Source organism: Phyllostomus hastatus, unplaced genomic scaffold (assembly GCF_019186645.2).
Source record: "Phyllostomus hastatus isolate PE091 unplaced genomic scaffold, TTU_PhHast_1.1 phas_contig_329, whole genome shotgun sequence".
Taxonomy (NCBI): domain Eukaryota; kingdom Metazoa; phylum Chordata; class Mammalia; order Chiroptera; family Phyllostomidae; genus Phyllostomus; species Phyllostomus hastatus.
Window position 1 is genome coordinate 20,200 of NW_025333854.1, and position 24,104 is coordinate 44,303.

Below are 24,104 nucleotides of genomic sequence, written 5' to 3' on the forward strand. Positions count from 1 at the left end.
AGGCCACCAAATTATGTTGACCTTAAAAATATAGCAGTCAGTTATTTTACCAGCAGATAAGGTGTTTATTCAGAAACAGTAAAAAAAAAATTGCAATTTAGGACAAGCAAGCTGTAGCAAAAATCATAGACCAGCTCCACAAGTAAAGGAGAGGAACGTATTTTACAGGCAGAAAGGAGGAAGTTGGGAGGGGTCGCTTCAAATGAAAGTGCATTGTTCAGGGTGAGTTCAGGGTGAGTTCAGTGTCAGTTCAGTGTCAGTTCAGTGTCAGTTCAGGGTGAGGGTGGTTTCTCTCTGGCTGAGGTGTTGGGGAGTCGGTTTCTCCTGGGAGCACATGGTACATCTTCATGTTGGGGCCTATGACAGACAATTTTTCCTGTAATTGACCCCAGGTGATGCTATGTGACAGCACCCCTACTGACCCCCAACTCCCTTTCAGTGAGGTTTCCCTTTATACACTTTCACAGTAATAATTACAGTTAGTTGGCTCATTTCAGATCCATGGAAATCAAGTTATATTTATGTGCTCAAAACGAGGTAAGAACCAGAAACACTCTTCCCACTTTATCCTGTGAAAGCCAGTAGCAGCGAAACTGACCCTGCTCTGTGGACCCCTGTACTCACATTTTACGTTATTTTTATGCAAAACACTTGCAGGGTTTTCCAGCATTTCTACATTTATTTAGTTTTGTTTGGTTTTATCTCATCTTCCTATTTCTGAAATGTTTTTACACCTGAGTTACTTAAACACACCTATTAATCATAACACCACTTCCTTGAGACATGAAATTCTCCCAGTGTGTTTTCCAGTATACTTATTATTCTACTTGTTGTGTTTAAATGTTTGGGCCCTCTGGGACTTATTTTGTGTCTATGAATTGCGTGGTCAAGATTTACTGACTTAAGTTTCCACGGAATGCAATGCAGTCTTGACCGCGTCCTCACTGCTTCGGCAGCTCTAGCTGAAAGTGGGTTTGAAAAGGGGGTGACGGGGTGTGGGGCAGGGACGGGCCTAGATGTGAGTTGGGGATCCCGGCCACAGTCTGGAGGAACAAAGACACTTTGTCAGACGGCAGGAGGGCCGTGTCCACCTGAAGGTCCAGCCCCGGCTAGGGACTCCCAGCTCCTGCGGGGCGGACCCCTCCACCAGCTGCGGGAAAATGAGCCACGGAGCTGCAGGCTGAGCGACAGGCGCTCGGGAGACCCAGGGTAGCCAATCCCCGCGGGGCGGGGCGGGGCGGGTCTTCCCCAAGCCTGTCCAGGAACCCAGGGGGCTCCGCCCCTCTGCCCCGCCCTTTCAGCTCCTTCTGACCGCCCATTGGCGGGCAGGCCCTGGGATCCCAGCACTGATTGGCGGATTGTGCCCACGCGGCTGTCCAGGATGGAACCTCCTCCCCAGGGCTGGAGGCCCAGGAGCTCCGAGAGGATCCTCCGCCGAGGTGGGCAGCGCGGCAGGGGCCCGGGGAGACGGACCGGTAAGCGGGGAGCCCTGCCCTGGGGAACCCTCAGCCCGAGACCTTCCAAGTCCAGCCCGAGAGACCCCAGATGCCCTCATCCCGAGGGGCCCAAACCCCTTCAGCACCGAGGGGCGCGTCCGCTAACCCGGAGGACCCCACGTCTCCTGACCCCCAACGCTCAGACCCCCAAACAGCCTGGAACCCCAGTTCCCCTCAGCTCGGGGCGCCCTTCCTGCAGCTCGCCCGCCCGGAAAGACCAAATCTCCCCAAACGCAGAGACCCCGAATGCCGTCGTCCTGGAAACCGACTCAGTGGAGGGGACCCGGACGCCCCTCGTGAGACGCCCCAACCCCCCTCAGCCGCGGCGGTCTGGCCCTCTCCCCCGGGACGCGGAGTGTCCTCCGCCCGGAAGACGCAGATCGAGTCCTGAGGGACCCCGGGCCTCTCAGCCCGAGAGACCGCGGTCTGCCTGCCGGACACTGCGCCTGCGCCTCGCGCGGGCTTCTCCGGACCCCCGGGGCGCCTCCCGGCCCTTCCCCGGGAGAAGCGCGGTTCCTGCGCCGCCACAGGCCCGCCCGGCCGACGGGCCCCTCAGACGCCCGGGCTGCGGCCTCCGGAGCCCGCCCTGAGGCGGCGCGCGGAGGGAAGGGCGGGAACAAGTGGGGGGTCCCTGCGGGCGCCCCCGCAGGCGGGTCTGCGGGCAGCTCGGCCCATCCAGCCCCGCTGTCCCCCTCTCCGGGCGCCCTGCCCTCGGGGAGAAAGGCCGGTACCGGGACGTGAAGAGGAACTCGGTCGCGCTCACCGGCCCAGGTAGCGCTCACCGGCCCAGGTAGCGCGTGCGCAGGCGCCGGGCCCCGGGGCCTGGAGACGCGGCAGGCGCTGGGCTGGCCCCGGCTCAGGGGGCTCCGTCCGCCTGCAGCTCCCTCCCTCACGGACAGGGGTCGCAGGGAGTTTGCTCCTTCAGTCAGAGCGGGCCGGCGCCGACCGAGCAGCGCTCACGGCGACTCGCTGCAGACTCTCCCGTCCCATCGGAGCCAGTCCCACGGGCTTCCTGGGCTTGTCCCTCCCCCACGCTCTCTGCCTCAGGACAGAGGTCTTGTCTCTTCCCAGGTCTCAGGGCCCCACGACCGGCTTTCCTGTGTCACCGCCGCAGGCAGGCGGGCCACCGAGCTCCAGGAGGAGGGACCCTGAGGACTCCGATGAAGAACGGGCCCCGAGGCAGCACGGTGAGCGGCGGGAGGAGCCAGCGCTGCCCTCCCGGCTCGGACCTGGTGTGGGTCGGGCGGCGTCTCAGGACGTCACCAGGGAACAGGTTTGCTGGTGCAGCGAACGAGCAAGAGGCACAACAGTGTGTCGCACAGTGAGGGGCTGTTCCCGTCAACTTTCACGTGGGTGACGTAATCACATGTATTTACAGACGCATTAGTAAGCAGTGAATGTGTAAGAACATAAAGTGAGCGAGAAGTAACTAATTCAGAAGAGTCGTCATCGCAAGGGAGGGGGCGGGTCTGGCCGGTGAGGAGGGCCCCACACCTGGCCGCGCGGTGGCCCGCATGGAGACAGACGGGCGGGGACAGTGTTCACGTGGTGATGACGGGAGCTGGGGGGAGGGCCAGGGTCGGGAGGGGTTGACCTCCGTGTGGTTTCCTGATGTCGGCCCCATGTTCTGTCCAGTATCGTGAGTGTTCGGAGGGTGGGGTCCGTCCACTTTCATGGGTCTGGGGTTGACACACGGCTGAGGTCAAGATGTGATCTTCAGCTTCACTGGAATTCTGTTTCTGGGGTCAGCAGACTGTGGGTGCTGACCAGAGTCTAATGACTGAGGAAGGGCGTGGGTGGCCGGTATGTGCCCAGGGGGGAGGATACCAGAGAAAGGAGGCCGGGTGGTCGAGGTGCCCTCAGCCGGGACAAGGCCAGTGGGAATGAAGACAACAGGACGGAGAAAGGGTTATGTTGAAGACGTGGAGTTTCTGTGCAGTTAGTTTTACCACTTTTTTGTCAGGAGAGGCCAATTTACTCTTTAATAAATGTAATAGATGGTTTGTGAACAAAGGGTGAAGCATAGATGACACTTTGTCTATTTTTTTATCATTCTAATGAAATTAGTGGATGGCCCCAATAGAAGCCTAGGCCTTAGTGAACATCAGAAAACATTTTCCAATCATCCTGGGATTGTTCTTGGACTGCTCTCATTCAGAATTCTGTGTCCCTAATAAGAATCTCCAGGTTTTGGAAACATTTACCAACCAAAACACTGATTTCTCATCATTTTTCAGTGAAAACTTCCTGGGTGGCCTGCAGAAGGGAACACAGTAAACACCAGAAGGTGAGTATTTCCCAAATTCTGTTGACGACAAAATTTTCCTCATGGATAGAAAGGCAGGTAAGAGCAGGGAAATGCAAAAAGTATCCTAGGAACTGATGCCTTCCTTTCCTGGTCTCTTCAACACACTGTCTGACATTATCATCCTTCCTTAAAGATTTTATTTATCGACTTTTTAGAGAGGGGGAAAGGAGGGAGAGAGGGAGAGAAACATGAATAGGTTGCCTCTCCCACACCTCCAAGTGGGGGACCTGGTCCACAGCCCAGGCATGTGCCCTGACCGGGAATGGAACTGGTGACCTTTCAGTCTGCAGGCTCAGTCCACTGAGCCACGCCAGCCAGGGCTCATCATCATCTTAATGGTTAACAACTACAGCAGCAATAGTAACTACCATTTGTTTCATTCTCACAATGTTTCAGACTTTAACAATTTTATGTGAATTTACTCACTCGCACATACAACCACCTGATGAGGAAGGTACTGTAACTGTCACCATTTACAATGAGGAAAGTGATCTTTCAGAGATATAGAAATGTTTGATTATATGTCTAAGATCACAGTATCAGTGCTTGTGCAGTCTAATCCATAGTTTCTTCTCTAAACCACTTACAAACTCATTAAAACTTTCAGTTTTTCCCTGGCCAGTGTGAATTGGTTGGGTGTCATCCTGCAAAGCAAAAGATCACCCGTTTGATTCCTGGTCAGAGTGCATGCCTGGGTTGTGGACCAGGTTCCCATTGGGGGTATTTTTGAGAAGTGACTGATCACTGAAACATCTCTCACATTGATGTTTCTCCTCCTCTTTCTCCCTGCCTTCCCCTCTCTCAAAAAACAATAAACAAAATCTTTAAATTAAAAAAGAAAACTTGCATAGTTTTCTAAAATTTACATTGTCTTATACATGTCATTATATCATTCATCTGACTGATGCTTTCAGTCGAAGTTCTTCTCTGCTGTGCTGAAGTGAGAGATGTACGAAGACCCTCTGACTAAGGAAAGCGTACAATGTGCAGGCAGTTGGTACAGTGGAAGGCCCCAGATGAAGAAGAATGTAAAATCCCCGGATCAGAGCCTCCCACCCTAATCAAAGAGCATCTCCCACCCATGAGGAGCTTCAGGTTTGATGATTGAGAAACAACAAATAATAAAATGACTTAAGGGCTTCATATAGATTACACACTCCTCAACAGAAACTCATCTGTCTGGAACTGATTTCAAATGCCCTCTCTTATAGAGTGAAGTAACAGCTTCTTTGTCTGAGCTCTAATGAGGCCACTCTCATCCTGTTTAGAATCATTTGTTCAGCCTGCCTACCTCTGTGTTGTGAGCTCTTTGCGAGCCTGGTCCATACCTAAGTCTTCTCAGAGGTCTCAGGCCCAGATCAGGGCTCCTGAGGGCCCCCAAATGTTTGCTGAATGAATGATTTCATGATTACAAAATAAACTAGAAGATGATTAATGAACGCTGAAGATAATTTCTGTGAGATTGAAATATGGAGAGAGCTGAGAGGTAAATTGATAGCAGAACATTCATGCTGTATTACATAATTCACAGGACACTTTGTTGAACATTATTTAATTGCATGTTCACTATAACATTAAAAATTGACATTATATATATGGGGACACTAAAGACAACTAGCTACTGGTACAGTCTTATTCAAACAATTGGTGGGAACCAGCTAATCTACGTACAAATATTCTTCCCAAGGTATTGCAAACTTTATCACCATCTTATTTATTGTCTAGATATGTTTCTGCCATCTATTTCTGTATTCTCTTCCCCATATCCCTCACTCTCAATATTATAGAGACAGTTGAAAGAAAAGGGCCATAGGCATGGGTTCTAATCTTGGATTCATTACCCACATTGGCCCTAACCCTTTAATATTCATACTCCCTAGATATTTCCAAGGGTTGAAGTATTAAAGACATGCATGTAAGATATATAATAAGCCTTAAAAAATTAAATACATGTTATCTTTTAATATGTGACTCTTATGTTGAAGGCAACATCCAGAGTGCCATTAAGCAAGGAATATAGTTTGAAGGAATTGTCAGGAACAGCAAATTTGATGACTGCAAGTGACTCAGAGCATGCCCAGAAACCAGTGTCCCCTCCTGGAGAAGCATGTGCCTTTGGAAAGCACAGTAGATGAAAATCAGGTTAAGAGAAAAAATTTGGAAACTTTAGTTCCTCTAAGTCCTATAGAAGGGCTGATAAGTATGACCTACGTATGTGGGGTAGACTTTGGGTAGGCCTGGATTTAAGCTGGGATAAGCTGAAGACTGAAGTTAGCACTGGAGCTTTGGGAAAATCCTATAAATTCTCTGAGCTCCTGAATGCTAATATGTAAAGTGAACATAAGGAAACATCACTCATATATTGTTTGAAAACATTAAATTGAATTTAACCCTGGCTGGCATAGCTCAGTGGATTGAGCGTGGGCTGCAAACCAAAGTGTCACAGGTTCGATTCCCAGTCAGGGTACATGCCTGGGTTGCAGGCCATGACCCCCAGCAACTGCACATTGATGTTTCTCTGTCTCTATCTCCCTCCCTTCCCCCTCTAAAAAGAAATAAAATCTTTAAAAAAATTTGAATTTAAAACAGGTGACACATACAAGTTGTCCAATAAATCCATCTGTGATAATAGCAACCACACTTTATTGGTGTTGTGTGCCCAGGCCTTTACTCAATGCCTAAAATGTAATGTGTACTCCATAAATATTTCATGAATGATTAAAGATTGGCAAGTAAAATGGGAAAGATTGGCTGGTAATGGGAAAATCTAGAAACTAAAATTGAATCAGTCATCTGTAATTAGAGTCTTAGTCTTCTGAACCGATAGTTAATGGAATAAAATACCAGAGTACGCAAAAGGACAGGTAACCATTTGATGGGAGGAGATTGTGTGTTATCTGACAAAATGAGAACTAACACTCCACACCACACCAACCTCGCTTACTTACCTGTCCTTCTCCAACTTAGAACTCAGGAGAAAGGAGATGGACATGAAGGTGTACATCCTACAAGAAAGAAAGGGCCATGTGTACCAAGAGGTCAACGAACCCCAGGATGATGACTACCTTTGTAAGTGGCCCTCACTGAGAAACATGTTAAGATACAATAATTTCATCTAGTCCTTTGCTCCCCAAATCATTCCTTTCCTCTAGAGACCTGGAGTACAGGATTGAGTCTCAATGATGTGACTGCCGGACTCCCTCTGAAGCTCTTTGTGTCCAGGAACATGTGCTAAACCTTCCCTAACCCCTGTTGCTCTCACCTCCAGATTGTGAGAAGTGTCAGAATTTCTTCATCGACAGCTGTGCTGTGCATGGGCCCCCTACATTTGTAAAGGACAGTGCAACGGACAAGGGACATCCCCACCGCTCAGCCCTCACCCTGCCCCCCGGGTTGAGAATCAGGCCATCGGGCATCCCTGAGGCTGGGCTAGGAGTGTGGAATGAGGCAGCTGACTTGCCAGTGGGTCTGCACTTTGGCCCTTATGAAGGACACATCACAGACGATGGAGAGGCAGCCAAGAGCAGATACTCCTGGCTGGTGAGAACTATTTACCTCTTCCACTGCCCTCTGGCTTCCCACATGCCTTCTGAGGCTTGGAGGGACCTCACCTCTTATGTGCTAGATATGGATGGGACAATATGATTAGCTCTGTGTACTGGGTGGACTTCTCATGAACACAGAGCTCCTGTTTAAGGATCAGAAGGTGAGTGGGAGCAAAGTGGTGCAGACACAAAGGAGTGGCTCCTCCCTTGTGGGGCTCCCGCTCTGATTGGACAGGTAGACTCAGATGTGTAGACGATGAGTAAGACCAATATCATGTGGTCACAGTTGGCAGTCGAATCCCCATGCATGGTGGAAGAGCTTTGATGACAGTAGAGTAAAATAATTCTTCTGACTATTACCTCCCCACAAAAAGAATAAAAAGTCTTTAACTTCTTTTCTGAAACACAGATCGCCAAAGGGAGAAACTGCTACGAGTATGTGGATGGAAAGGACAGGTCCTGGGCCAACTGGATGAGGTGAGGTCAGCAGGTCTCTGGGGCCAGAGGGGACTCTCATCCCCCCCAAGCCCATAAATCTTTCCCTCTCATGCCTCCCTCAGTGGTCTCCCTTAATCCTTTTTTCCTCTTTTTCTCCATACAGTGTTCTTTCATTTCAGGGGACATTGAGGAGAAAACTATAGCATATGTCCTTAAAATATAAAGCTCTCTGCTAGACACAATATGGGAACTGGAAAGGACCTTAAAGAGCCTCGATTCACCAGGGACACTGGATTACACTTTAACTTATCAAATGAGCATTAATTAAACACTTATTTTATTCAGGTTTACATGAAGGAATACATTACTTAAACAGATCACACAACCCGTGTCCTTATGGTGGACTTCTTGCAGACAGGCATAAAAACATTGCTTTTAGAAACATTTAGCTATAATTTCCAAGAAATGCACCATGTCAAGATACCACAAACCAAGGGTGGCCTGAACCTGTGAGGGCAGCAAACCATCCTGGCCTGCCTTCTAACTAGAGCTGGGCTCTGAGTCCTGCAGAGGAACAGTCATGGGCCCCTTTCCTGAGAGGGGCTCTCTTTTATCAGGGATAACAGAATATGAATCAACTACTACTGTTCTGTTTTATTTTACTAAGACAAAAGGACCTCCAGTTTTCTATGGTAACCTTGTGCAGGCAAGCAAATGGTACCCTAAATAAAGTGCAGGGGGTTGGGACAAAGGCCTCTCAAGAGAAAACAGATGTGGGCTGAGTACTGGATAATTGGTGAGCTAATTTAGAAGCAAAGCCCTAGATCAAGCACCAGTTTCTGTGGTGTGAGAAAACTTGATTTAGAGTTTGGAGAACCCAGAGATAACTGGATATTATGGCCCATCAGGGTGGAGGTTAAGTCTAGAACTGGGTTTTAGAAAGTGGTCTTAGGCAGGATGAACACTTGCAAGCAGGACTTGGAGGCAGGAATTCATATGACATGCTGACAGGCTCAGACACTGAACAGAAGGTTCCCCAGGAGCATGAGGGGCAGTGGGCAACACCAGAGCCTGAGGGCCTTAAGAATCAGTGAGGAGCTGGACATGGATGTAACAGGTATTAGGAATTCATCACTGTGGTTTTCTTTCCCTTCATCTGCTTTAATCCCAGGTATGTGAACTGTGCCCGGGATGATGAAGAGCAGAACCTGGTGGCCTTTCAATACCACGGGCAGATTTTCTACCGAACCTGCCGGGTCATCAGGCCGGGCTGTGAGCTGCTGGTGTGGTGTGGGGATGAGTATGGCCAGGAGCTGGGCAGCAAGTGGGGCAGCAAGTGGAAAACAGAGCTTGCAGCCAGGAGAGGTGGGCACCACTGTTCTTCAAAACAGAAAGAAAAGAGAGAATTCTCCATAGAAATATTTATGATCCAACTCCCAAGTAGAGTAAAATCCACTCTAAAGTCAGTAAAGTTTCATCTCAGATGCTTCAGAAATTCACAATTCATTCATATGCCTTTGACTCTTAGGTAAAATTTTTATATTTTTTATTTTTAAAATATTTCATGAACAAAATACACAACCACATATAGTACTGAAATACTGAGAGGCAAAAAAAAAGTGTTTCCAAGCACTAACCAGTTCTCTCACAAAGGCAGTTTTTCTGACACTTTTATAGCTGTTTCTTCTTAATTTTCCTTCATGCTTCTAAATGCTTCTAAAACGTTTTTGTTTATAGTCATTCATTATTTTTTAAATATTTTGCCCTGGCTGGTGTGACTGAGAGGATTGAGTGCCATCCCGTGAACCAAAGGGTTGCCAGTTTGATTCCCAGTGAGGGCACATGCCTGGGTTTCAGGCCAGGTCCCCAGTAGGGGGCAAGTGAGAGGCAACCACACATTGATGTTTCTCTCCCTCTTCTGCCCTCCCTTCCCCCTTTTCTGAAAATAAATAAATATGTAAATAAAATCTTTTTAACCAAGATTTAGTTTTACAGAGAGTGGAAAGTATGTAGAAAGAAAAACCAGTGTGCAAGGGAAATATTAATCAGTTGTCTATGGCACACCCCAAACTGGCCCACAACCCTGCCATGTTCCCTGACTGGGAATTCAACTTACAACCTTTCAGTTTGTGAGACAACACCCAACCCACCAAGCCACACCATTCAGGCCGGACACATTCGTTCATTATTTCAGTGAATTGTTGGGCAAGATCCGACTCCGTGGCACACAGGTCCTGGGACAGGGCAGTACAGATTAACATGAGGATGAGAATCACTGCTCTTGAGGAGCTGACCAATAATGGAGGAAAACCCATGCACACGTGCTTGCATGTGCATAACACTACCCAGCGGTTAGTGCTTTGGAGAAAACTATCCAGGACAAGTGCCTAGGAATCAGTGTGAGGGGAGGTGCGGTATAGCACATGGTCTGGGAAGGGCTCTCTCCAGAGATAACATTTACAAAAATACCTGCGGGTGGAGGATCCCAGGCAGAGGGAGCAGGTAGTGCAGGGAAGAAAAGAGGTGGGGCATTGAACTGGCTGAGGGTCACTCAGGTCTCCTCTCAGCATGGAGGGTAAGAACACATCATACCATGACCCGAGTAGAGACACGGGACTTTTCTGAGTGCAAGTGTGCAGTCAGCTGTAGAGTGGTATGTTCTCTGTTTTGATTATGCTTTGTTAATTTTTAGAAAATAAACTCCAAACCTGGCTGGTGTAGCTCAGTGGACTGAGCGAGGGCTGTGAACCAAAGTGTCGCAGGTTCGATTCCCAGTCAGGGCACATGCCTGGGTTGCAGGCCACTGCCCCCAGCAACCACACATTGATGTTTCTCTCTTTCTCCCTCCCTTCCCTCTCTAAAAATAAATAAATAAAATCTTTAAAAAAGAAAAGAAAAGAAACTCCAGTGGGGAATCCCCTCAGAGATCACTTCATCTCCAAGTGAGAGAGCATGGTGGATTGGGCAGAGAGGAACAGGAGTCAGAGTCAAGTGTGTAAGACGTGTGGTTGGAAAAATATTTTGAAACGGGACTTCTCTGTGTATTTGAAATGGAATAACACTGAATGGAATGAAGCATAAATATTTGGTGTGAAGCTTGAGGAATGAGTCTAAGATTTTATTTACTTTTAGAGAGGAAGAGGAAGAAAGAGGGAAAAATCAATGCATGGTTGCCTCACACGCCCACTACTGGGGACCTGACCCACAACCCAGGCAGGTGCCCTGACTGGGAATCTGGCCTGTGAGTCCTTGCTCCACAGGCAGGCACTGAATCCACTGAGTCACACAATCAAGGGCAAGAAAAACATATTATTTTATAGTTGTAAAAAACTGAAAGAGAAGCAATTCCTAGTTTTCCTCTTTAACATGACGTAGAGGATACCTGTAGAGAGAAAAGGTCACTGCAGTTCAGGGAATGAAATTGCCTCCCCTGCTACTCGAAAGTCCTTAGTCTCAGCAATATTAGCAAAGACCTTGATGTGGGCTTTATGGAGTTCTGAAGAAAATGCACTGCATGAAAATAAAAAGAAAGATAGATTGTGAGTGGACACTTTGTGGGAGATAGAGCTTGCGTTGTCACCACAATAAGAAGGATTCATGGGGCAGATCTTACCAGGAGACAAGTCGTGGGGCCCAGGCATTCTCACCAACATCCCTGACCAAACCTTTCTCTTTCAGCAGAACCAAAGCCAGAGGTGCACCCATGTCCCTCCTGCTCTCTGGCCTTCTCCAGTCAGAAATTCCTCAGCCAACACGTGAAACTCAATCATCCCTCTCAGATTCTCCAGGGAACATCTGCAAGACAACATCTCCAAGCAGAGGAACTTTGTCCAGAGGATCAGAATCCGCACCACCAACATATTAGTACACACAGCTGGAATGATAAAGCTGAAGGTCAGGAAGTTAAAGAAAGGTCTAAACCTGTGCTTAAAAGGGTCAGTCAGAGGAGAATCTTAAGGCCCTTTTTTCAAACTTCCAAGGAACAAATGAAGAGCTCTAGTGAGCATGAGAGAATGATGGAGGAAGAGCCCTGCAGAGGCCAGAAAGAGAGTCCAGAGGGCACAGGCAAGTTATTTGTGAAAGCAGGAATGTCAAGAATTGTAGCAATAGAGCACGGAGGGTGTTGGCAAGGCTTCAGTGATGGGTCACATCTCATCACACACCAGAGGACACACTCAGGGGAGAAGCCCTATGTTTGCAGGGAGTGCGGGCGAGGCTTTACACGGAAGTCACATCTCATCACACACCAGAGGACACACTCAGGGGAGAAGCCCTATGTTTGCAGGGAGTGTGGGAGAGGCTTTACACAGAAGTCATATCTCATTCCACACCAGAGGACACACTCAGGGGAGAAGCCCTATGTTTGCAGGGAGTGTGGGCGAGGCTTTACACGGAAGTCAAATCTCATCACACACCAGAGGACACACTCAGGGGAGAAGCCCTATGTTTGCAGGGAGTGTGGGCGAGGCTTTACATGCAGGTCAGATCTCATCAGACACCAGAGGACACACTCTGGGGAGAAGCCCTATGTTTGCAGGGAGTGTGAACGAGCCTTTACCTGGAAGTCACTTCTCATCACACACCAGAGGACACACTTGGGAGAGAAGCCCTATGTTTGCAGGGAGTGTGGGCGAGGCTTTACACAGAAGTCAGTTCTCATCACACACCAGAGGACACACTCAGGAGAGAAGCCCTATGTTTGCAGGGAGTGTGGGCGAGGCTTTACACGGAAGTCAAATCTCATCACACACCAGAGGACACACTCAGGAGAGAAACCCTATGTCTGCAGGGAGTGTGGGAGAGGCTTTACACAAAAGTCAAATCTCATCACACACCAGAGGACACACTCTGGGGAAAAGCCCTATGTCTGCAGGGAGTGTGGGAGTGGCTTTACACAAAAGTCAAATCTCATCACACACCAGAGGACACACTCTGGAGAAGCCCTATGTTTGCAGGTGGAGTGAGTGAGTTATTAGCATTAAGTCACATATCAACAGCCATAGGAAGTCAACAGCCCCTTACACTCCCCAAGATTGTAGTTAGTACAGAAATAACTAGTTAAGCCTTCAGTTTCATGACAAGACATGAGATGGACAAACAGTTCCATAGTGATATGGGGATGTCAGCACCAATCTCGTTCCTGGATTTTTGAGCTCCTAAAATGTTTTATCTCCATACACATATGAAGCCCAATACCTCATTCCCCCATCACTAAAAGCAGAGAGTTCCTGAAGAGCCACAGAGAACTCATACTCTCAGTCACAGAAATTCAACCCCTACAAATGGGTGAGTCTGGAGTCAGTCTACTTTGATTACTGCCCAGAGAAAGGGATTTGAGACAGACTCACCAGGGAATGGAAATCCCCAGACTCCTGGGAAGGGCCTTTTTCTCCTAATAGCCTCCCTACCCTCCTCCCTTGGATTCTCTGGGCTCTCCTAGGTTCCTACAACTTCGGGGGCCTCAGAGGTGAACGGCAGGGAGGGATGTGTGCTTGTGCACAGGAGTGAGCCTGGCTCAGTCTGGGCACCTGGTCTTCCTCACTCTCCTTGTTACCCCTTCAGGATCAGCATTTCCTGGTGCACAGCACACAGATTCCACATCAGTCCATAGTGGGCGTGTCTCAGCTCTGTCTTCTCCAGCTGTGTGACCTAGGGCAAGATTCTCAACTTCTCTCTGCCTGGTTCCTAGTCTGTACACTGGAAATGGGAACTCCAGCCTTTGGGTTTGACATTCCAAGTTGAGTCACCCCAGAGGATATCTGAGAACACAAGTCCTGCTGAACAGCCTTCAGTGTCCATGTCTTCCAGGTCTTTAGTGCTGGACAACAGAAGATAAGGACAGGGTAGGGTTCTGTAGCCAAATTCAGAATTCAAGCAGACCCCACTGCTTTCCCCACATTGACTCGAGTGCCCTGACAAGGAGGCCTGAGGTGGGGGATGCACTTCCCTCCAGGTCACCACCCTCCCACTGACCCTGCACACACTCAGAGCCTCAGCACAGGCAGGTGGTTCTGAGAGTGACCTGTGAAACAAGACCCTTGGCAACCTCTTGCTGAGAACTGACACTGAGAACAGCACCTGCCTGCACTGGTGTGTTAGGGTAGATGGTAAGCCAAGGCAGGGAGGACGAGGAAGACGTCTCTCCCACCAAATGAGCAGTCCTGAGCCTGGTGCATTTCATTGCCAGATGTTCCAGCATCACCAAAAACACCATGCTGACACGTTGAAATTTTAGGTATCATTCCCACCATGTGGGAAAGAAAGAATTTGAAGCTATTCATCCCATGGCCTAGAAGGTGGGAGGGGGTCCACAGCACTCAAGGTAAGGGCCCATAAAACAAATTTGACTAATTGCTTGTCTCTGGCCACTATTTTATAAAAGGGTCCCTAGTGCTTACAGAAAGAGCCCATAGGTAACTTTGGGTAACTGCCTCAACTTTAACTCTCCTGCCACACATCTATTTTACAAGATGACCAACTGGGGTCTGAAGCAAGATGAGGATTCAGGCTAACAGACCCCCACACATTCCTGTGGAAGCTGGCACCACTTTTACCTGTCAGTCAATATGTAACTTCTTTGCCTCCATCCTACCAACTGTGTAATTCCTCAAGACCAGGACAAAACCTGGTGCTCTTGCCACCTATGCTCTTGCCTTTCACTCCCATCTCAGCAAGACCTGTCCTCTTCCATGAGAACGTATCAGTAATAAACCCTGTTTGCACACTAACACACTTCCTGATCTGTAATCCTTTACTGCATTGGCAAGAAGAACTGAGTTTCTCCTGTGACTGGTGCACCCAATCTGGATATGGCATTCATGAAGCCCACACCACAGGAGCTTCCATAATGCACTCTCCTTGTACCTGGGTCCCACAGGTCTTCATACACTACTGACACCATCTTGAAATTAGTACTTAATGTGTCTTTAACCTTTTGTTTGTGACATGAAGTCTGATGGGATAATGAACATGCACCATGTGGGTCATTCCTGTCCACCCATTCCCAGATAATGTCCACAATGGCCCAAGAGCATAAAATTCCCATGGACCCAATGGTGGGAGTCCAGCAAGACTCAGAGTGAGAACAGGGTAAACATCTACATCTGCGTAAGCACAGGGAAGGGTGCTAACAGATCCCAGAGGTTGCACTTTTCTTAGAACCAGAGCTGAGTTCAATACAGAGAGATGGTGAACAATACAGAGAGATGGAAGACCCGTCATACCCTCTCCTGCATGAGGGACACGACCTAAGCATGACCCACCCTGTTCTTGCTGGGGTGGGTTCACCAAAGGGGGACACCCACCCCCATGAGCTGGAATGATGACCTTCCCATCCTCCCAGGGCCAGGCTTGTGAAGAAGAGTGTGTACATAAACTATGTAGATTTCAATAATAAATATCCACTATTATGTTCTTTTATGCTTTTTTACAGGAAGGTGTGTGTCTTTCTTGAGTTTCATTTCCCTTCCCTGTTTCTCCCCCGACCAGCACACCCCAGAAAGAACACCATAAACTCAATATTCTGTGACTTTCAGCATGGGCCACGGGAGAGGGGCAGAGTCCTGGTGTAATGGTGGCAGAGGGGCTGGCACTGAAATACAGTGGGGAGGGGAACCCACAGACTGCCACGTGATGGTCACTACTTCCCCACCAGGACAAACACTGGAGCTCTCCCTCCCCTTCAACAGAAAACCACATTCTTAGTGTAGCTGCCAGCCTCAAAGGTGTCCCCCAAATCCACATGCTGTCACCCCTGCCCTTGTCCAATCCCTCCTTCACACAACCGAGCTGATCTGTGTTGTGAAAATGGTGTGTGGCTCTCAAAGCTAAGTCATAAACAGGCCCTTCTGTTTCAGCCTTGCTCACATAGTTCACACGGACTCAGGCCACCTTGTGCAGGGAGCTGGGTGTTTACTTACATTACTTTAAAGCTGCTGTGCATGTGGTCTCCCATAATCTTTGACCACCAGGGAAGGGGGTCTCACAAAGCTGATTTATTATAATGCTATTATAATGAGGCAGGGGTCATATAGCATCTTCTGCACAGTTGCATTCAAGATTCACCATGATTCAGCACTTTTCCAGAAGCAGGAACAACCAGTCTTAGAACAAGATCTCTGCCCTGTATCAATGTCCTTTATCTTAGCTTTGGAGCACCTTTGGAGTTTTCTCCTCACTACCTCCTGCCTTAAATCCAGGCATGTGCTGTGACTGGGAATGGAACTGGGTACCTTTCACTTGGCAGACGGACACCCAGCCCACTGAGCCACACCAGTCAAAGCCATTGCTTGAGTATTGCATGTGCCTTGACCAGGAATCAAACCTGCAACCTTGTCTCCCACCCCACAAAAAAAAACCCAACCCTGTAGAGATATACAAAACTTCACATGAGCCTTCACTGGTGTGGATCAGTAGACTGAGCACTGGCTTGTGAACCAAATGGTCATGGTTGGATTCCCAGTCAGGGCACACAGCTGCATTGTGGGCAAGATTCTCAGTTTGGGGTGTGTGAGAGGCAACAGAGTGATGTATCTCTTACACACATCTACACATTGACGTTTCTCTCCCTCTCTTTCTCCCTCCCTTCCCATCCCTTCTTTCTGAAAATAAATAAACACAATCCTAACAAAATAAACTTAACATAAGCATCAAAATTGGATTCAACATTTAGGGATGGTCCACGATACCCAACGTTTCCTTCCGGTCTGCACCAAGGTTATCCCAATGTGAACACCAGATGGGAGAAGAGAGTCGCACTGGGAACATTTTTTCAGTGATCATATTGTACCTTAAAGCAAGTTTCAACAAACTTCAAAAAATTGAAATTATGTAAAGCACATTGTTGGCACTAATTGCACTTAATCTAGAAATCAGTAACAAAAGGTTTCTAAAAAGTCCTTACTTTTAAGGGTAATGAAATGCACATCTAAATAACATGGATTCCACATTCCTAGATGATCCACTTTGCTCACAACTTTTCCTGCAGACCTGCACTGCATTATTCCCAACTTGAACACCAGATGGCAGCAGAGAAGCACACTGGTACTATGAAGAAAGTTTCAACAAACTTCAAAGGATTGGAATTATATAATGTAACCTTTCTTGCTCTCATTGCAGTTAATCTAGAATTCAGTAACAAAAGGTAACTGGAAGTCCTTATATTTAGAATGCACTTCTATGAGACGCACTTCTAATTAACTCCCAAATAAGTCACTATTGCAGTGGGAAAAGAATTTGAACTGAAAGGCACTACATACCAAAAACTACAGGGAAATGTGTGGTCTTTGGTACGCACAGTAGGAAAGGACAGAAGTTGGTGCTCCAACAGCTCTGAACCCACACAAAGAACCTTATGTAGTGAGTCCAGTCCAGAGAAAATAGCAGAAAGGAAATGTGCACATACAGATGTCTGGGAGAGATACACTTAAAGTGGTAGCAGTTAATGTTCCTTGGGGTAGGATTTTAATTAACTTCATTTTTCTGTATAGTTTCAGTAAGCTGCAACAAACAAAGCCATTTTCATTTTAGGAAAAAAAGTACCAGAGAAAAACATGGAATAGTTTTATAGAATTATAAATAATTCTATATAGAATATTTGTAACAATTGAATTAGAATAATCTAGGCTGTTGTGGGGACACCAGAATCCTTTTCTTTACTCATCCAGCCGGGTCTCTTGACAGTCAGCAGGAAAAAATTCTACCTGTTTAGGCCAAAATGGCTTCTTTTCTTATTTGCACTTCTTCGTGTGCATTGCAGCAGTTCTGACAGAGGAAACTCCTAACCTTTTGTCTCTAAAAGTGATGTGAGCCTGGGTCTGCCGTTTACAAGCTACATTCTTTGGGACACGGAAGAACCCTCCCAGGGTCTTGGCTTTGCCACTTGTAATGTTTTGAGTTTTTGTAGCTTACAACATTTACCCCTGAAGTACCTAGTCTTCAGACTCAGCTTTGCCTCCTGAGAGCCTGTGAGGCTGCACCTGGCAATGCTCAGTGAACTGGGACCAGAAGTCATGTGCTCCCAAAGCTGGTACACGGTCTACGTAATGTGTCCAAGAGAAGTGATCCCACAGGAATGGCTCACTTACATGGAGACCTCACACTCAAACCCCACAAAGAGTCTGAGCACCCTTTTCAGCTCCTCACAGACTGGCTGCAGCTGCTCCCTGCCCCCACTCACTTCAAACACCCCCACCCCACACCCACCCACCCACCGCTCACCTAATTTTCTATGGGCTGGCCTTACCCTGGACATTTCATTTGCACCTGACAGTTGGTTTCACACTAAAGGCAGAGTGAGTATGGGCTTACAGACAGGGTCCCTAACCCTAAACCTAACCCTGACCCTGACCCTAACCTACCATTTACACAACACTTTGGATGAAAACCACCCTTTTGGGTGGTGGTTCCATTCTTTTGCACCACCTCCCCCACCCCATCTCTCCAGTTCCATGTTGTTGTAAAGTGTCAACTGTTCATCCACCCTCACAATTTGTCTTGGAAATAGAAACTGAATTTCCTTATGTTTCCAAAGAAAATCCCACATGGAAATGCTGTCAAGAATGGTGGTTGGGTTTTTTCCCACTTCACTAGTGTGGAACCCAAACACCAAAACAATTACCATAACCATCCTGGTGCAAATGATTTTCCACGATTGATTTGGGTACTTTGAGTATGTGTCCTCTCTCCCGTGTGGCCTTACCTGATCTGTCCTCAGAGAACATCTGGACTTGATGGCTCTGCACTGCACCTGGTCTGTTCGCCCCTGGGGCATCTGCGTCTGAGAAACCTCCCACACAAAACACTGCAAACCACAACTGACATTTTCACCCTTCTTAAAATGCCAAAGCCTAACGTACCAAAAATATTACTTATGTTCATCCATCTTCAATATGAAAACACTCAACAATTTTGATGAGTTTTCCTTAACTCACACTGACACAATATTTGTCATGATACAGTATAACAAAATGGTTTCAAATGAAGTTAAAGACAAGTACATGAACCAGAGCCACGTGACGGGTGTGGGAAGATGGGGGGTGAAGGCTGGGATGTGGGGGCCAACCCAACTTTTTGGCCAACTGGGGATAAAGCAGGCTTCACCCAGCATCGCAGCACTGAGATTATGTAGAGTGTGTGTTTTGCTCTCACAGCACTTAAGCTGGAATTTACTGAAAGTGGGTGACTGGAAAGTTCTGTCTTTTGGAAATAGACTCATAAATAACTTCCAAAATGAACCACTATCTGAATTACAAAATAATTTGAGCTGAATGATTCTAAAAACACTATGTACCAAAACTTCAGAAAGAAATCTTCACCCTTAAATGCACATGTTAGAAACAGAGGTGGAAATGTACAAGTTTTGCTCTCGTACAAGGAATCTAAATCAGTAAATGAAGTCCAGGCGCAGTGGAGGAAACCCGCCCGCAGACGTGTCCAGAGGGGCACGTATATAAAATGACAGCACTTTTTTTTAACCTCTGGGTGGAAATTTTTGAATAAATTTTACTTTTCTCATTTTTTAAGGAAGCTGGAACAGACAAAGCCAATTACAAACAATTTTCAAGCACACTTAGAATTTTTAAAAACCTGCCTTTATTATGCTACAAAGCCAGTTCCAACAAATGTCACATAAGACATGCTTATTCCTCCCTTCACCCTTAATCTGGAAACCAGTCACAAGGTACCAGGACAGTCCTTACATTTAGACATTTCAAATGCACTTGGAAATACCACTGCCATCAGAAGTCACTGATACTCCACTGGAATCAACTACTTATCGTGCTGGCCTGTACTAAAGTGTCATTCCCCCAAATCTCCACGAGATGGCAGAAGAGATGCACACTTGGAACATTTTAATGAACTACAGAAATGATCCCTGAAAAAAACTATAGTCTTACTCGGAACATTTTAAACCTGACCATATTTAACTGAGAGCATGTTTCAATAACTTTGAACAGCTTGAAACTGTATACAGTATGTTTCTTGCTCTCATTGCAGTTGATCTAGAAACTAGTAACAAAAGGGAACTAGAAAGCTATATACATAGAAGTCATGAATACACTTCTAAATAATCCTCCAAATAAATCACATTTAGAAAATACTTTGAACTGAATGATAATAAAAATGCTACATACCAAAATCAACAGCAAACTGCATAATCTTAAGTAGTGCATGCACTGGGAAAAGAGAAAACCTGAGGATTCACAAGGCTTGCACCCATCTGAAGGGCCTGCTGCAGTAGAATCCAGAAAGAGCACCACAGAATAAAGGCAATGTTCACTTACCGATGCCTGAAGAGGTAGATACTTATGACTAGAACAGTTCTTACTGTTTGGAGTAGGATTTCACATCAATTTCATTTTCCTGTGTTGTCCCACCCACGCCGCGCAAGGTCGCTGGGGTCAGGGACCTGCCCTGACCGCGGTGGAACTCAAGGATCTGCCCTGGTCCGCCCTGACCCAGCGCCTCTCTGATGAGAGCTGTGGAATTTCCTAGTGCCTTCTAGAAGGCAGTGCCTGGCTACCTCTGCTACGAGCTCATCTGGACTGCAGGGTCGATGTCAACAAGTTGTCCTCTGACTTTTCAACTAAGAGAAAAGGGACAGAAAAGCTTTCCCATTGGGGCACCTCGTGCCAGGTGGCGTCCCAGTGCCAGCTGAGGGGCCTTGAGCAGGGGCACCTGGCATCTGCAGGACGCTGGCCATGACGCGGTGCGTTTGCGCCGTGAATGAGGACGAGGTCGCCCCTGCCCTGGGGTCTCCTTGAAGTCCACCCTGGAAACAGGCGAGGCCCCACCAGGAAGGTCAGGGCGAGCCCCCAGCTGGAGGGGAGGACGGTGTAGCTGCCCCCATCTGCCACGCCCACTCCCTAGGGAGCAAGAAAGTGGGTTCTCTGCCCTTCACTAGGAAGTTCACCTAAAATTAGGAATCTGTTTGCGTTTCAGCCCCCCAACTTTGGCTGGATTAACAGCAGCTGCATCTAAAACGTGTCTGCCTTCAGTCCTCTCTGAGACCTTTCAGATATCCAGTATTGCTGTTACCACTCTGGTTTCTGAAAGTAGTTATTACCATGTTGCGTTTAATTAGGCCCAGCCTGGCGATTCAGGCTACACAGGGGCTCAGCTGTGGGCTCAGCTGTGGACTCTGGTGCAGGCTGTGCAGCGAGTCCCAGGCGTGCCCTCCACGCTGTACGCTAGCAACATCACTGAGCTTACAAACGATGTTGGCACGCTCCCCAGGAAAGGCAGCACAGGAGGAGGGCGGGGGCCAGGTCTGGCCAGGGGCCTCTGAGCCTTGTCCCCATCCTGTGCAGAGTTTCCTGCCCCTGAGATTTGGGGGCAGAGAGGGCGGAACCTCCTTTTCTCTGACCCGGATCCCCAGCCCCTCCTGCCTGGAGGACCAAACTCCTCTGCAGGAGAAACAAGAAAGGACTCAAGGAGCAAGTGCCACCAGGCTGCAGCCCCAGTGGCCGCACAGGACACTTGCCTTGGGGTCCCTCAGAGACCCTCGTGGGGGACAGGTGCAGGTGGAATGTCTGCAGACAGGAACCCGGGGTCATGTGCACTGGGCTGTCCAAGGTCACAGTGACAGCACCATGTCACAGCCGAGGGGGCCAGGCTCAGGGAGGCCACGCGCCTCATCTGTGGTCCCAGCTCTTCAGAGAAGGGAGGAGGGCCCCATGGCCAGGGTCTCTGGTCGACCAGATGTCTCATCTAGAAAGTCAGTCTTTCTACAGGGACATGAGCTCTCAGAGACCACCAGACCCCAAAGCAAACCTGGGGCAGCAGGGTGGAGGGCGGGAGCACTGAGCTTATTGCCCTGGAGTCGGGGAGCCCAGGCGAGGGTGGCATCTACATTCGCCAGCCCCCATGGAGCTCCAAGCAGAAGCCACGTGTGCTGACCCACTGAAAGAAACTCGGTGGCAGGTCCCTGCATGAAACCCAGGGGGCGGGGTCTGCCAGCAGACGCACTCTGCCCTGTGGCTACCAAGCAAGACGCTGCAGCTGGGGGCCAGGCTGCAGAACTGGGATGGGCAGCTGATGAGCCACCTGCTGGCGGCAGGGCCCGGGGCAGCCCTGAGCTGAATGGCGGTGCGCTGCGCCCGGCCCCACCGCAGGTGTCCCGCCACAGTTTAAGGCTCACGGGAGGCACCCCCTCCCAGGCCGGGGTCTCCCAACACTGTGGGCTGGCTCTGGAAGGAAGGTCGTTCCCTGCTGCTCCCACCGCTGCTTCTCTGTCCCCAAAGCCAGCGGTGACTCCTGGGGGGGCTGTGTGCAGGGACGGCTGCTGTCCTCAGGGAGGGCGGGGCGTGGGGCGTCCCAGGGAGGTCGGGGTGCGAGGAAGGTGCCCTGCTCGGAGCACAGTTCCCGCCTCCCCGCACGCGGGCCGGGAGCCTGCAGTCCCCGACCACAAGTCCGCAGGGAGGAAGCGGGCGGCTCCCACAGCCGTGGTGCAGCTGCATCTGTGTCTGGAGAGCCTGCCCACACCTCACGGCCTTCGGGAGAGACCCCCTGGCACCCAGGCCGGCGTCTTAGTGCCCGCACTGCCTGCGCCATCCCCAGGAGCCAGTGAGTGACCCTGAGACACCCCACCGCCCACCACCACAGCCCGTCGTGGCAGCCTCCAGGTAAGTCTTTGCTGGCTTCCAGGTGCCGAGAGCTGGGCACAGCCGGTGGGGAAGGGCAGAGACCCCCCAAAGCCGAGGGCTCCTCTCCCAGGTGCGAGGGGCAGGCCAGCCCTGGGCTGCAGGCAGACAACCTCCTCTGGACATCTCGTGTGCGCGGCGGGTGCTGGAGAAACGCTGCGCTCAGTTCTGTGTCTGGTCTACAGGTCTGGTGTGGCGCCCTGTTTCCCTGTGTCTCCATCTCCCCAGGAACAACCCCGCCCCCGCCCCGGCCACACCCAGCCCCTGGTCCGACCGGGCCCCCGGGGACCACGTCCCAGGGGGGCAGGAAGACGCTGAGGTCGGGCCCCAGGAGGCGGCCACACGGGCAGACAGAGCATAGGACGGAGGGTCGCACAGGGCCCAGCGGTCGGAGCGGAGGGGCCAGTCTGCAGCTCTCCGCAGACACTGGACTCTGACTGCCTTGTTCCGTTTGGCGTCACAGGTTAATTTCTTAGGTGCCAGAGGGTGGTCCAGGTCCGTGGGTGGGACTTGGGAAGCTCGGGAGAGGGAAGAGTTAAAGAGTCGGCAGGGGCCAAACGTGTTCCCCCGCGTTCCCCCCTCAGCGCGGGTTTTCGGATTGCAGGAGGAACAGACGCTCTACATAAAAGTTCACCACGGGCTGAACAACGAGGAAAGGGCTCCTGCCTACCCTGTGCCTCCCCCAAGGGTGACCCACGCGCTGTCTGCGGACCGGCGCTGCAGAAAACCCTCACCAACCGGTTAAAGTCACCGTGGGTGGGTGCTCGTCCCGGGACCAGCAGGGACCGCGCCCCGCGCTTGCGCCCGCATCCCGAAGGGCAGAGTTCCCGCACGGCGCGGGGCTCAGGCCGCGGCAGGCAGTGGGCACCGCCTTGGTCCCGAGAACCCGGGGCCTCAGGCTCCGGACAGTGGCCCCGGGTCCTCCAGTTGCCTCTTCCGAGAGCGCAGAGCGTGTCCGCGCAGGCCTGGGGCCGGGCGGGCGGGCGCACCGCGGGACCTGGAGAGGCGCGGACGGCTGCCCCAGGGCGCCCGACCCGGCGTCACAGGGACAAGTTCTCCGCAAAGGGGCGGTGGCAGCGGCCCCTTCCCCGCAGCCCGCTTCGGCCCCGGGTCCGTGCCCTGAGACCGCGGCGTAACGATCACAGAGCCCTTTCAGTGCCAGAGAGCCGACTGGACGTGAACTTCCGTCCGCCTCGCTTCCCCACACTCTACCAAAGGGGCCGCTCAGGGCCCCGGCCAGGCCAGGCCAGCGCACGTTTGCGCCCCAGCTCCACAGCCCGCGTTCTCACTGGCAGGCGCCCAGCTGCGGCCACTGCGCCTGCCCTGGTGATGCGCAGCTTGTGCTTTGGGGCTGGAGTTCGGCTGTGGCTCCTCCGGCTGTGGCTCCTCCGGGGTCTCCCCTCGTTCCCAGGTTTAGCTGCTCATTGGTTCGGGGTCTGCTTTTGTTGAGTCGGCAAAGGCGGGGTCGGGGGTGTGGGTGGGAGAGGCACACGGCTTTGCCCAGGGCAGGGCCTCTCCAGAGGGTTCCCCGGAGATGAGGCTCTGACTGCAGCACCAGGGACTGCTGTGCCCGGCAGTTCCGCAGACAGCGTTTCCAGGGCTGACCGCAGGGCCTGGGCCGGGGAAGACCAGGAGAACGAGGGGAGAGAGCACCGCACGGGCCTCTCACAGCTCA

General features: G+C 50.1%; 1 protein-coding gene across 1 annotated transcript; it reads left to right on the forward strand.

Moving 5' to 3' along the window:
* The first annotated feature begins 1,394 nt into the window (after positions 1-1,394).
* Positions 1,395-23,174, forward strand: LOC123819504 (histone-lysine N-methyltransferase PRDM9-like). Its single transcript, XM_045839882.1, has 12 exons — positions 1,395-1,475; positions 2,568-2,683; positions 3,734-3,783; positions 6,772-6,873; positions 7,073-7,344; positions 7,759-7,826; positions 8,959-9,152; positions 11,466-12,056; positions 20,658-20,668; positions 22,347-22,411; positions 22,658-22,748; positions 23,034-23,174. Exons 4-12 carry the CDS (start codon positions 6,789-6,791, stop codon positions 23,172-23,174), a joined length of 1,518 nt encoding a protein of 505 aa, XP_045695838.1. The 5' UTR covers positions 1,395-1,475; positions 2,568-2,683; positions 3,734-3,783; positions 6,772-6,788.
* The last annotated feature ends 930 nt before the right edge of the window (positions 23,175-24,104 follow it).

Coding starts and splice junctions, on each gene's coding strand:
- LOC123819504 (XM_045839882.1), top strand. CDS start 6,789: ATGGACATGAAGGTGTACATCCTACAAGAAAGAAAGGGCCATGTGTAC. Junction 6,874..7,072: donor CCAGGATGATGACTACCTTT/GTAAGTGGCCCT, acceptor TCTCACCTCCAG/ATTGTGAGAAGTGTCAGAAT. Junction 7,345..7,758: donor AGAGCAGATACTCCTGGCTG/GTGAGAACTATT, acceptor TCTGAAACACAG/ATCGCCAAAGGGAGAAACTG.